General features: G+C 38.7%; 1 protein-coding gene across 9 annotated transcripts in view; it reads left to right on the top strand.

Moving 5' to 3' along the window:
• The window catches only part of MAST2 (microtubule associated serine/threonine kinase 2), a 208,289-nt gene that overhangs the window by 67,576 nt on the left and 125,492 nt on the right, over positions 1-15,221 (top strand). For all 9 annotated transcript variants that reach the window (XM_032361580.1, XM_032361579.1, XM_032361578.1 and 6 more), the window contains one exon: positions 15,086-15,117. In XM_032361580.1, the coding sequence (XP_032217471.1) occupies positions 15,086-15,117 (32 nt within the window). The remainder of the gene's footprint in view (positions 1-15,085; positions 15,118-15,221) is intronic.

The raw sequence follows: 15,221 nt of genomic DNA, 5'->3' as shown, positions 1-15,221 counted from the left end.
GTGATGGAACCAAACTGAGATCACAACCTAAGGCAAAACCAAGGGTCAGGCACTTAACCCTGAGCTACCTGGCGCCCCGCAAAGTAGGTATTGTTAATTGTTATTGCAGGTATGCAGAAAAGAAAAATGAGATTTAGGAAAGCATAATCAGCGACCAAGATTTATGAGCATAATAAGCAGTAGAACTGTGTTTAAAAATGTTTCAACTCTGAGCCCTGAGTTTTTATACCGTGTGGAATATCCTGTTAGTATCATCAAGCTGTCTTTACTGTTCTTCAAACTCACAAGAGAACACATCCGTCATTTGTGTCACAATTAAGAGAATAAAATACTTTCATATACATTATTTTATTTGACCTTTATAAACATTTCATCTAAGCCATAGAGGCAGGTGAAATTCCAGGTCACATAAGTTATGTGTTATTGAGCCGTAACATGAACTTTATATTGTGTGCTCTTTTCCATGTTCCTTAATATTGTATAATGAAAATACTGTATCATTGAAACCTGTTCTCAGGGTGATGACATTTGAATTTAATGGAACGAGGTGAGTGAAATACATTAGTTTCAAAGGTGTACTGTAGTGCATTTACACTGATTTCCCCCTTGGCTTCAGACCTTAAGATAGATTCATACTTGAGTGGAGCTAAAACAGCATAATGCCCAGAGCAGTAGTAACAGTACATTTGCTACACAGGAAAGAGAGCTTTTTGTGCATCCTAGCAGATTTATTTGCTGCCAGAGCTTAGGGGAGAGGACGTTATTTGGGGATAGTGGTTCCTTTTTTTTAAAAAAAAAAAAAAAAAAGAAAGAAAGAAAGAAAAGAAAAGATTTATTTATTTATTTATTTGACACAGAGAGAGAAATCACAAGTAGGCAGAGAGGCAGACAGAGACAGGGAAGCAGACTCCCTGCTGAGCAGAGAGCCCTATGCAGGCCTCCATCCCCAGACCCTGAGACCATGATGACCTGCGCCAGAGGCAGAGGCTTAATTAACCCACTGAGCCACCCACGTGCCCGATAGTGGTTCTTTTAAGCCCACTTAGTAAACGGTGTTAAAGTAGATTTCTGTGGTGGGTTATGTTTTTCTTTCCTAAAAGCATTTTTCTTTTTTATGATCATTATAATACCTACCAGCCAGAAGACTGTCAGTAAATAAGCATTGATAACAGAGTATATCCTTTCTCTAGTAAAGCCTCTTTTACCAGCCTTTATTGCAGTTGATATTTTTCATCAGTTTAACTCCAAATGAGTAAGAAGACCCTATTTTGAGCATTATAGTGATGATAATGATAATAAGTACCATTTACTTACTTGATTGAGTCATTGTTTTATTCATTAAATATTCATTTGGTACCTACTAGGCTAGGTATTGTGCTGGATGCTAAGAATGTCCTTGTGGGCAAGACTAATCTCTTCCTCTAGAGCTAACAGTCATTCTCAGAAAACAGATAATTAAGTAGCTAATGATAGTGAAGAGTTGAAAGTATGTAGAGGTAGGCTAAGGAAACTGTATGTAGGGGAGATCTTCCCAGAGGAAATGAGATTTAAGCTAAGGTTCAGGAATGTATAAAAGGAGATAAGGAGATGTATTCCAGGCAGAATAATAGGTGTGAAGCCCTGAAGGTGAAGAGAGGGTATGCCTTGTCCTAGAGATCAAAACTGCAATGAGACTGGGGAGTTGTACAAAGGACACTGAAGAGGTAGGCAGTAGCAGCCAGGTAGTACCCTGTAGGCTACAGAAAGGATTTTTGAGTTTATCCATTGAGGAGTTTAAGAAGAAAAATGACCCAATCAAGTTCTGCATTTTAAAATGATCTTTTTGGCTTTTTGCTTTGTTAAACAAAGATAGTATTAGATAGTATTACATTAGATAATATTAGACAGATACTAATTACTTGATATTTATATTGATATAACATTAAGGATCCAGGGGAACAAACTGAAAGGTGATGAGCTAGGAAGGTGGTATAGCATGATGCTGGTTTGGACTAGGGGAGATGGCAGTGGAGATAAAGTGAAACTGACAGGCTAAAGATAGACCTTTTGGAGGTAGAATTGGCAAGGCTTGCTGAATAATTGGATTGGAGGGTGAGAAAAAGTGAATCAAGAAGGATCTGAACAGAGAGTTGATAGAGGGAGGTAGGTGGGGAATGGGCTAGGTGGGTGATGGGTATTAAGGCGGGCACTTGTTAAGATGAACACTGGGTGTTACATGAAAGTGATGAGTCACTAAATTCTACTCCGGAAACCAATATTACACTATATGTTAACCCTTGATAATTTAAATAAAAATTTGTAAGTAAAAAAAAAAAAAAAGAAGAATGACCCTGGATTTGGTGGTACCATCACTGAAATAGAAAATACAGGATGAGCTAGATTGAGTAGAAAGCCAGGTTGAGTTTTTAGACATCTTAAGGACAAGATAGTTCTATTTAAGACTATAGAACTCAGGAGAGAGAGATGGGACGAAGATACAAATATGGGAGTCATCTGTAAAATATGTAGAAAGAGTTTCCAGGCAGAGTTTTAAGGACAATTAACATTTAAAGGTCTCAGATGGTGAAGGATGAGCCTGCAAAGGTGTTTAAGTAGTGTTTTCAGAAATAAGAGCTATAACAGGAGAATGGTTTTGGGGAAATAAAATTCTTTCAGGATAGAAGAGTGAATGATACTGTCAAATTCTGCTGAGCAGTCAAGCCAGAAAAAGAAATGGTAGACAAAATGCATGGGAGGTTTTTTACATGGGGTCCATTGATAGCCTGGCAAGGATAGTTTAAATGGGGATGGTAAAGTCTGGGGATGTTTGCAATGTGCTGAAGAACAAATAGGAGGTGAGAAATTGGAGACAGTGAACGTTGACTAATTCAAAAAGTGTGGTTGTGATTAAAAAAATGGGGCGGGAGGGTGCCTGAGTGGCTCAGTTCATTAAGCTTCTGACTCTTTTTTTCCAAAAGATATATTTATTTATTTTTAGAGAGAGATTGAACGAGAGTGAGCTGGGTGTGGGGAGGGGCAGAGGCAGAGGGAGAGAGAGTCCCAAGCAGACTCTCTGGTGAGCACAGAGCCTGACGCGGGGCTCGATCCCAAGACCCAGAGATCATGACCCAAGCCAAGACCAAGAGTCCGATACTTAACTGCCTGCACCAACCAGACATCCCTAAGCTTTGGACTCTTGATCTCAGCTCTGATCTTTGGTCTCATGGTCATGCGTTGAAACCCTGCGTTGGGCTCTGTGCTGGGCGTGGAATCTACTTACAAAAAAAAAAGAACAAAGAATAAAAGAAGGTGTGGTTGTGAAGGGAAAAAGACTTGATAAGGCAGTGGTTGAAGAGAGATGTGTAGTAATTAAGGGAATAAATTTTTTTTAAGGTGGGATAAACATGAATGTGTTCAGAATGCTAATTCTGATCATGAAGAATATGGAGAGTCAAGATATAACTAGTAGATCAGAGAAGCTGGAATGGGATGGGCTTCACCTGATGTTATAATGTATTGTCAGATATTATCATCTTTCTGATATGAAGTGATAAATCAAATTTATAGTTATCTGTCTAAATGAGAGTGCTCTTATCTCAGCTAAACTTCATGACTATGCAGCTTCCCTCCTTAATTTGCTTTGAATATTCTCTGGGAAAGGGAGGATTGGGAAATCCTATCTGATTGGAGAGCACTTTTTGTTCCACTTTGTCTTAGGCCTGTCTTTATGGTACCAGAGCGCTTGGCATAGAATGTACTCATCTGGAGCCCTGGGCATCCATCTTGCAAGTGCAGGCTTTTGTGGAGGTCCAAGGAGAGAGGGTAAGGAAGAAGGGATAGATCTTCATGGATGCATTTTGTTACCTTATCTAAAAGGAATTCAGAGAGGGACACATAAGCATTTTGCAGAATTACCACTATTATTACCCCCAATTATAACCCACCTCATGTTACCTATTTAAACTATTCAAGAAGCCAGAACTGTCATACAGGTTCAAAGAATGATATTACCAGTTTTATATAGGTGTTTCAGAATAAAAAGGAAAAAGGACACATTCTCTTAACCACATTTTATGAGGATTATGATGCCTAAACTGATAAGGACAGTTTGAGAAGAGAAAATACACAGGCAAATCTTACTTAGCAAAGAGGCAAAATCCTCAATAAAAGCTTCCAGACCTAGATGATTTTATTAGTGAAAACTGTATATTAGGGGCACCTGGGTGGCTCAGTTGGTGAAGTATCTGCCTTCGGCTCAAGTCATGATCCTAGAGTCCTGGGATTGAGCCCCCGCATTGGGCTCCCTGCTCAGTAGGGAGCCTGCTTCTTTCTCTCTCTCTGTAGCATCCTCTGCTTGTGCTGGCTCGCTCTCTCTGTCAAATAAATAAACAAAATCTTTAAAACCCAAACAATGCTGTTTAATAATTAAGGAAGAAATAACACCAATCTTATACAAGCTCTTTCAGAAAATAGAGGCAGGAACCGTTCCCAGCCAATTTTAGGAGGCCAGTATAATTGTGATACCAAAATCTGACAAAGGCATTGTAATAAAATCTAGAGACCATTATCCCTTATGAACATAGATACAAAAATCATTAATAAAATATTAACAAAGTTAATCTAACCAAGTTGGGTTAAACCCAGAAATGTAAGATGAGTTTAATAAGGATAGTCCCCAACTTATGATAGTTTGACTTGTGATTTATCAACTTTATGATGGTGTGAAAATGATACACCTTTGGTAGAAACTATATGTTGACTTTTTAAATTTGGTATTTTCCTGGGATAGTGGTAATGTAGTATGCTACTCTCCAGTCAGTCACACAATTGATATACTTACAACCATTCTGTTTTTCACGTTCAGTATAGGTTTTAATACATTATGTTAAGTTAGTCAACACTTTATTATAAAATAGACTTTATGTTAGATAATTTGGCCATGTGAAGGCTAATGTAAGTGGAAAGAAGTAAAACTCTCTTATTTATAGAGGACTTTTTTTTTTTTTTAAAGTTTATTTCAGAGAGAGAGGGAGAGTGTCCCAGCAGGGGAGAGGGGCAGAAGGAGGAGAGAGGGAGAAAACTCCCTGCTGAGGGGGGAGCCCTATGCAGGGCTTGATCTCATGACCTTTAGATCAGGACCTGAGCCAAAACCAAGAGTCAGACACCTAAACTGCTAGCCACCCAGGCGCCTTGAGAACACAATTGTTTATACATAAAAATCCCATGGAATCTACAAAACAGCTATTACAACTAATAATGAATGAATATAGCAAAGTTGTAGGACTCAGTCAATATATAAAACTTGATTGTATTTCTGTTCTAGAAGCAAGCAATTGGAAAACATTTTATTTACAACAGCTTTAGAAATATTGACTTAGGGGTAAGTTTCACAAAAGAAGATCTTTTTCCTTAAAACTATAGAACTTTGCATAGAATAATTAACTTAGATCTAAGTAAGTGGAGAAATACTATGTTCATGGGTTGGAAGACTCAATATTAAGATCTCAGTTCTTTCCAAATTGGTCTGTAATCCCAGCAGACATTTTTGTACAAATTAATAATTTATATGCAGCATTTATATGCAAATGCAAAGAGTCTAGAATGTCCAAATCATTCTTGAAGAAGAATGAAGTTAGAAGACGACATGGTCTGACTTTAATACTAGAGCTACAGAATCAAAGTGTGGTGCTGGCACAGGGTAGAAAAATGGAGTGCAGTAGAGAGTCCCAGAATAGCCCATTCTATTTTAACTTGATTTTCAACAAAGGTGCCAAAGAAATCTGTTGGTGGAGAGATGGTGTTTTCCATAAATGGTGCTGAAATAAGTGGATATCTATATGGAAAAATAAATGAACCTTAACCCTAACTTACATACTACCCCCAAATTAATTAAAAATGCATCATAGGCCTAAGGGCTAAAAACCAAAAAGCTTCTAGAAATAAAATATAGGAGAATATTTTTGTGCTCTTGGCATGGGCAAAGTTTTCTTAGGCAAGATCCTGAAAGCATTAACCATAAAAAAAAAAAATGGATGAATTGTCCTTCATCAAAATTTAAAACTTTTTGCTCATCAAAAGACACCAGTAATGACTTTGTTAGGCAAGCCACACACTAAGAGAAAATATTCATCAGACATATCTAACAAAGGACCTGGGTCTAGAATATATGAAGAATTCTTTTTTCCCCCAAAGATTCATTCTTTCTTTCTTTCTTTCTATCTATCTATCTATCTATCTATCTATCTATCTATCTATCTATCTATTTGACAGGGATCACAAGTAGGCAGATAGGCAGGCAGAGAGACAGAGAAGGAAACAGGCTCCCTGCTGAGCAAAGAGCATGATGCGGGGCTCGATCCCAGGACCCTGGGATTATGACCTGAGCCGAAGGCAGAGGCTTTAACCCACTGAGCCACCCAGGCACCCCTATATGAAGAATTCAGCTCAAAAATAAAAAGATAAATAGCCCAGTTATAAAAGGGGGTTCATAAAAGAAAGATGGTTCATGAAAGAATATGTACTGATGGCTAATAAGGCACACAAAAAGAAGTTTAACATCATCATCATTAGTCATCTTCAAAATGCAAATTAAAACTCAATGGGATACACCTACGCACTTGCTACAATCTAGGCTAAAATTTAAATACTGATGGCACATATTGGCATGAATGTGGCATAGTTCTTGGGGTGAGTATAGAGCAATTCTTATTATTAGTAATATTACTACATTAGCTAGAGTGTGGAGCAATTAAAATTCTAATACATTGTTAATGGGAGTGTAACTTGGTATAATCACTTCATAAAAAGATCTGGTAGTTTCTTATAAAACAAATTTATATCTATCCTATAACCCAGTAATCCCATACCTAGGTATTTACGCAAGACATGAAACATAGGCCTATTAAAAGACTTGTACAGGAATGTTAATAGCTCAAAACTGGAAATAACCCTAATATCCATTAGTATGAGAAAAGCTAAATAAACTGGTATATTCATGTGAATATGAATATGACTTTCATATGAATGTTTTATGCAACATATGGATGAATTTCTAAAATGCTGTGCTGAGTGCAAGAAGTTTTATATACAAGTATTCATACTTGTTCCATTTAATGAAGTTCTGGGACAGGCAAAACTAATCCATGGTGGAAAAACGGGAATAGTATTTGCTTGGGTGGGGTAATAATGGTTTGTTGGGAATTTACCAAAAAAGGATATGATGGAACTCTCTGGATTGATGGACATGTTCTATATTTTGTTAGGGATTTGGGTTACCTTGGTTTTACATTAATTAAACTTATCATCTGGCATACTTAAGATTTGTGCAGTTCAGTGTAAATTTATTTCTATTTATATATCCAACATGAAAGCATAGTAAATAAATGCTGAATTCTGGATAATGATATACATGCTTAAGGGTCTACTGATGTTTGTAGTCTACTTGAAGATGCATTTTGTTTTTTAAAAATGAATGGGTGGCTAAATATGTGATAAAGCAAATATAAGTGTATCTTGGAGCTATTGTGTGTTCAGTTCCAGACCACCACCTAAAGCAAATATTGCAATAAAGCAAGGCAAATGAGTTTTTTGGTTATCCAATGCATATAAAAGTTATGTTTACACTATACTGTAGTCTATTAAGTGAGCAACAGCATTCTGTCTAGAAAAAAACCTGTATACCTTAATTTAAAAATACTTTATTGCTAAAAAATACTAGCCACCATATTTAGTATTACAACTCAGTGAGTTGTAATCTTTTTGCTGGTGGAGGGTCTTACATTGATGTTGATGGCTGCCGACTGATCAGGATGGTGGTTGCTAAAGGTTGGGATGGTTGTGGCAGTTTTTTGAAAAAGACAACAGTGACTCTCTTCCTTTCATGAATGATTTCTCTGTAGTGTGACATGTGGTTTGATAGTATTTTACCCATAGAACTTCTTTCAAAATTGGAGTCAATCCTCTCAAACTCTGCCACTGCCTTTTTTTTTTTTTTTAAGATTTTATTTATTCGGCGCCTGGGTGGCTCAGTGGGTTAAGCCACTGCCTTCGGCTCAGGTCATGATCTCAGGGTCCTGGGATCGAGTCCCGCATCGAGCTCTCTGCTAGGCAGGGAGCCTGCTTCCTCCTCTCTCTCTCTCTGCCTGCCTCTATGCCTACTTGTGACCTCTCTCTGTCAAATAAATAAATAAAATCTTTAAAAAGATTTTATTTATTTATTTGACAGATCACAAGTAGGCAGAGAGTCAGACAGAGAGAAGGGGGTGGGAAGCAGGCTCCCTGCTGAGCAGAGAGCCAGATGTGGAGCTTGCTCCCAGGAGCCCAAGATCATGACCTGAGCCGAAGTCTGCCACTGCTTTGTCAACTAAGTTTATGTGGTATTCTAAATTCTTTGTTATTGTTTCAACATTCTTCACAGTATCCTTACCAGGAGGAAATCCCATCCCAAGAAACCACTGTTCATCCATAAGAAGTAACTCCTCATCCGTTCAAGTGTTATCATGAGATTGCAGCAATTCAGTCAGACCTTCAGGCTCCACTTGTAATTCTAGTTCTCTTCCTATTTACACCCCATTTGCAGTTACTTCTTCCACTGAGATCTTAAGCTCCTCAAAGTCACCCTTGAGTGTTGGAATCCACTTCTTTTACATTCCTGTTCATGTTGATATTTTGGCCGCCTCCCATGAATCACGAATGTTCTTCATGGCTTCTAGAATGGTGAATCCTTTCTGGAAGGTTTTCCATTTACTTTGCATAAATCTGTCAGAGGAATCACTACCTATGGCAGCTAAAGCCTTGCAGAATGTGTTTCTTAAATAATAATACTTGAAAGTCAAAATTACTCCCTGATTGATGGGCTACAGAATGGTTGTGTTAACAAGCATGAAAACATTAATCTTGTTGTACGTCTCCATCAGAGCTCTTGGGTGACCACATGCATTGTCAATGAGCAGTGATACTTTGAGAGGAGTCTTATTTTTTCTGAGCGGGTCTCAACAGCAGGCTTCAACTATTCAGTAAACCATGCTATAAACAGGTGTGCTGTCATCCGGGCTTTGTTGTTTCACTGATAGAGTACAGGCAGAGTAGATTTAGCATAATTCTTAAGGGCCCTAGGATTTTTAGAATGGTCAGTGAGCATGGACTTCAGTTTAATTCACCAGCTGCGTTAGACTCTAACAAGAGAGTCAGCCTGTCCTTTGAAGCTTTAATGCCTTGACCTCTCTAGTTATGGAGGTCCCAGATGGCATCTTCTTCCAAAATGAACCTGTTTCATTTACATTAAAAATCTTTTGGGTAGTGTAGCCACCTTCATTAAATATCTTAGCAAGATCTTCTGGACAACTTACTGTAGCTTCTACATCAGCTCTTGATGCTTCACCTTACATTTTTATGTTAAGGAGATGGCTTCTTTCCCTACAGCTTAATGAACCAACTTTTGCTCACTTGATACTTTTTTTCTGCAGTTCCCTCATATTTCTTAGCTTTCATGCAAAGGAAGGGAATTAGGGCCTTGCACTGGATTTTAGGGAATGTTGTGGCTGTTTTGATCTTCTATCCAGACTACTCAAAATATCAGCAATAAGGCTGTTCTGCTTTTCTTATTCATGTGTTCACAGGATCAACTCTGGATCAAGTGCAGTGTCAAAGTTTTTATCTACAAGTTGACTCTAAAATTTATGCATAAGAGCAAAGCCCCAAGATTAGGTCTCATAATTTTCAAGAGCAATAACAATGTGAATGGAATTGCCTTACTAGTATCAAGATTTATTGTCAAGCTATACCAATTAAACAGTGTAGTATGGGCACAGGGGCTGACAGTACAGTGGAACAGATTATAGTCAAGAGAGACATCCCTGGGGGCGCCTGGGTGGCTCAGTGGGTTAAGCCACTGCCTTCGGCTCAGGTCATGATCTCAGGGTCCTGGGATCGAGTCCCGCATCGAGCTCTCTGCTAGGCAGGGAGCCTGCTTCCTCCTATCTCTCTCTGCCTGCCTCTCTGCCTACTTGTGATCTCTCTCTGTCAAATAAATAAATAAAATCTTTAAAAAAAAAAAAAAAAGAGAGACATCCCTGCATTTATGGAAACTTAATGTTGTACTGAATTTGCACTTCATTTAACAAATGGCCTAAGATAATCGATCATTTATATAGAAGAAAATATGATAATATTCCTATTTGTGTGAAAAGAAACCTACAACTCTTTTAGGAGAAGATATAAGCAAATATTTTCATGTGACTGTATGTTAGAGATGTATTTCTTATGTATAAAAAGTAATATAAGGAGAGATTGGTAATTTGACTATATAAAAATTAAATCTTTTGATGACACCATTAAAAATAAAAGTAAAAAAAAAGTAAAAAAGATTAGACTGAGGAAACATTTTCAATGAATTAACTTACGAATAATTATTATCCAGAATATATCTTTTAATTCAACGAGAAAATCAGAAAATCTAATAGAAAAATGGGCTGAAGTATAAATAGGCAGCTCGCTGTTGAGGAAACCCTAGTGGTCAGTAAACACATGAAATCTTGCTTAACTTCACTAATAATTATAGGAAATACCAATTAAAACTATACTATGATGGGCGTTGCTTGGCTGATTCAGTTGGTGGAGTGGGAGTCTCTTGATCTCAAGGTTGTGGGTTTGAGCCCCCACATTGGGTGTAGAGATTACTTAAAAATAAAATTTAAAAAATTTGAAAAAATTGAAAACCATACTATGATGAGAGCTAATACATTGGTAAAAATGGAAAAGTCTGGGGTGCCTGGATGGCTCAATCAGTTAGGCGTCCGACTCTTGATTTCAGTTCAGGTCATGATCTTGGGGTTGTGGGATTGGCTGTGTTTGGCTCTGCGTTCAGTGCGGAGTCTGCTTGAGGTTCATTCTCCCTCTCCTTTCCCCTCTGCTTCTCCCCCCTTTATATATAAAGACTATATAAATATAATCTTTAAAAAATTAAAACGTTGGGGCATCTGGGTGGCTCAGTCAGTTGGACATCTGCCTTAAGATCAGGTCATGATCCCAGGGTCCTGGGATCTAGCCCCACATCGGGCTCCCTGCTCAGAGGGGAGCCTGGTTCTCCCTCTCCCTCTGCCTGCCACTCCCCCTACTTGTTCTCTCCTTCTCTCACTGTCAACTAAATATAAAATCTTTCCTAAAAAATCAGAAGGGAAAGCTTTTTTTTTTTTTTTTTTTTTTAGATTTTATTTATTTATTTGTCGGAGAGAGAGCGAGCGAGAGTGAGCACAGGCAGAGTCAGAGGGTGAAGCAGGCTCCCTGCGGAGCAAGGATCCCGATGTGGGACTCGATCCCAGGACGCTGGGATCATGACCCGAGCCGAAGGCAGCTGCTTAACCAACTGAGCCACCCAGGCGTCCCGGGAAAGCTTTTTTAATAAAAAAATTAAAAAGTCTGCAAATACCAAGTATTGGAGAGTATGTGTTCAACAGTTATTTTTTGAGCATCTACTATATGTCAGTCACTGTTCTAAGTCATTCAGATGTACTAGTAAATAAAACATACTGAGATCCTTGCCCTCATGGAGCTTTGATTCTAGTGGGGGAGTATAGAAAATAGGCAATAAGCATAATTAAATTACATAACATGTTAGTGATAAATGTATTGAAAGTATATTGGTGATATATTAAAAAAAAAGTTATAGCAGGGTAAGAGGTTGATGGGATGGTAAGTTGCAATATTATGTAGGGCTATCAGGGTAGTACTTGAGCATGTAAAAATTGAGCCAAGATTTTTGAAGGCTGTTAGGGGGAGGAGCAGCATTCTAGATAGAATGCACAGATTAGCATTAAGACCTTAAGGTAGGGGCGCCTGGGTGGCTCAGTGGGTTAAGCCGCTGCCTTCGGCTCAGGTCATGATCTCAGGGTCCTGGGATCGAGCCCCGCATCGGGCTCTCTGCTCAGCAGGGAGCCTGCTTCCTCCCCTCTCTCTCTGCCTGCCTCTCTGCCTACTTGTGATCTCTGTCAAATAAATAAATACAATCTTAAAAAAAAAAAAAAAGACCTTAAGGTAGTAGAATGCCGATGTGTTTGACAAATAATAGAGTCCAGTATGGCTGGATCAAAGTGTGCAAGGGAGGGAGGAGGTCAGAGAGATACTGGGAAGTGGTGGTGGGTCACAGTTCTAGGTCTTTATGTAGATTTTGACTTTAACTCGTGAGTGAATCAGGGATCCATTTGAGGGTTTTGAGCAGGAGCGTTATGATCTAACTGACTTTTAAAAGGAACACTGTTACATTGAGAATAGACTATAGAGGGATAAGGGTAGAAGCAGGAATGGGGTACCAGTTAAGAGATGGTTGAGAAGCCAGGCAGAGACTATGGTGGCTTAGATTGCAATAGCAGAAACCAAGAGGTTTTTTTCTAACTCTTCAGGTGACAAAATAGAATCGAGACTCTTTAGACCTTTTAACTGTATCTATTGTGACTACTGTATATTTTGTTGCAGAAATTTTAATGGATTTTGTGTGTTTTGTTGCTACCCCAGTCTTTTTTGAAGGTGTTATTTGATAAATTGTTACATAATATAACATATATGTGTCGTTACTTTAATACCCAACCCGCCCAGTTCCAATATCTAAAACATGACTAAATCCAAGGTTTTGTTTAAGAGATTATACATGTATAAACACTGCAGAGATATGTCTGAAAAATTGTTGTATTCTGGATGTATTTTAAAGCTAGAGCTATTAAGAATTCCTGATGGGAGCACGGGGGTGGCTCAGGGGTTAAGCCTCTGCCTTCTGCTGGAGTCATGATCTCAGGGTCCTGGGATTGATGCCAATGCGGCCAGCCTCATCGGGCTCTCTGCTCAGCAGGGAACCTGCTTCCTCCCCTCTCTCTTTGCCTGCCTCTCTGCCTACTTGTGATCTCTGTCAAATAAATAAAGTCTTAAAAAAAGGATTCCTGATGGATGGTATAATTTCACGCATGTGTGGAATTTAAGAAACAAAGCAGATGAATATATGGGAGAGGGAAAAAAGAAAAAGGGAAACAAGTAAGATTCTTAAGGAGGGGCTCCTGGGTGGCTCAGTGGGTTAAAGCGACTCAGTGGGTTAAAGCCTCTGCCTTCGGCTCAGGTCGTGATCCCAGGGTCCTGGGATCGAGCCCCGCATCAGGCTTTCTGCTCAGCAGGGAGCCTGCTTCCTTCTGTCTCTCTGCCTGCCTGTTTGCCTACTTGTGATCTCTGTCTGTCAAATAAATAAATAAAATCTTTAAAAAAAAGTGACTCTTAATGGTAGAGAACAAACTGAGGGTTGACGGAGGGATGTGGGTAGGAGATGGACTAGAAGGGTGATGGGCATTAAGGAGGGCACTTGTTATGATGAGCACTGAATGTTATATATAAGTGAGGAATCTTTGGATTCTACTTCTGAAACCAATATTGCACTGTATGTTAACTAACTAGAATTTAAATAAAAATTAAAAAAATAAAATCCTTCAGGAGAGAAAAAGGGGAAAATGATTGTGACAAAACTCTTGATAATCATGAAATTTTAATGATTAAGAAAATAAAATTATAAAATAAAGAATTTCTGATGGATGGGATATGATGGCTGTGAATTATGGAGGAGTCCAGATGTTTTGGTCTAAACAACCAGAAGGGGGCGCCTGGGTGGCTCAGTGGGTTAAAGCCTCTGCCTTCGGCTCAGGTCATGATCCCAGAGTCCTGGGATTGAGCCCCCGCATCGGGCTCTCTGCTCAGCAGGGAGCCTGCTTCCTCCTCTCTCTCTGCGGGCTTCTCTGCCTACTTGTGATCTCTGTCTGTCAAATAAATAAATAAAATCTTAAAAAAATAAAATAAAATAAACAACCAGAAGAATAGAAATACCGTCATCTGAGATGGGGAAAGCCTGTTGTTGAAATCAATTTTGGTGGAAAGAATGAGCTCAGTTTGGGACATATGGGATTTGAGTTGTTGAGTGGGCAAATTGGTTATAAGTGTCAGAAGTTTGGGAGACAGGTCTGGGAAGCACTGGAGGGGGAGGTTAAACCTAAATGTATACTTCCAAGAAACTTTTTATAATGTGCATGAAGACACAAGTACAAGCTATTTTTTTTTTTAAGATTTTATTTACTTATTTGTCAGAGAGAGAGAGGGAGAGAGAGCAAGCACAGGCAGACAGAATGGCAGGCAGAGGCAGAGGGAGAAGCAGGCTCCGTGCCGAGCAAGGAGCCCCATGCGGGACTCGATCCCAGGATGCTGGGATCATGACCTGAGCCGAAGGCAGCTGCTTAACCAACTGAGCCACCTTGGCGTCCCAAGTACAAGCTATTTTATAGGAGTATTCTTTTGATGGAGAAGATAAATATGCAAAGAAAGTTAACTTTCTGTTTCCTGGAAAGTTGATAAATAAATATTATATATAAGTGTCAAAATAAGTGGATTAATGAACAAAAGTGAGAAATATTCATGTGGATGAATTTCCCAGTTATAATGTTGAAGTCAGCAGATGAATACATACAATATTTTAAATAATTTAAAAACCTGTGAAACAGTACTAATAATTGTTTATGAATATATATGTAAGAAAATATAAAGACATATGGCAAAGAAACAAAATACTCATACCAGTTAAAGTGGGGAGCTGAGGGAGGTGGTCCTTGATAAATTTTGAAAGCAAGTCACCGAGGCCCATCTGTGACTAGTGGTCTCACACCAGCGGTGTCTGTAGTCATCCCTTTGTTATATTACTTTCTGTACTTCTTTGTCTAAAATATTTCCTAATTAAAGAAAAATTCCATGTCGTTTCTTTCTTATCCCTGACTCTTAATTGGGGGGGGGGTGAATACTTTCTAATTCATCAAGTTAAGGGCTAGCCCAAAATGTAGCTGGAGTAATCTCCACTGGTGAGATGGTTCCATCTAGTGGGGAAAAGGCTGCAAGTAGTCTGAGACGTTCCTTTTGGAAATAGTTCAACTGACTATTCTTTATTTTGCTGAATTTAAAAATAAGGGAAGAGGTTATTGTGTGGAAATAGTTTTTGCTCTTGTTAAGATAATGCTGTAGGACATTTAATGCAGACCTGTAGGACTTAGGTGTGTCCTTATTTCTGTGTAACTTGTGTTTGTGCTTTGTTTTTCAGAAGGAGTTGAGCCTTCCAAGAAGAGGCAGCTTGTAAGTTGATGATTATTATGATTATGAACACTAGCTTAGGAATCCCTCCTGGGGACCATTGTCAGTTATTATTTGGAGGAGTCCCATATATTCCACCTCCCCCC

The sequence above is a fragment of the Mustela erminea genome, chromosome 10 (assembly GCF_009829155.1).
Source record: "Mustela erminea isolate mMusErm1 chromosome 10, mMusErm1.Pri, whole genome shotgun sequence".
Classification (NCBI taxonomy): domain Eukaryota; kingdom Metazoa; phylum Chordata; class Mammalia; order Carnivora; family Mustelidae; genus Mustela; species Mustela erminea.
Note: the sequence above shows the minus strand (reverse complement) of the source record. Positions and strands in the feature narration are given on the sequence as shown.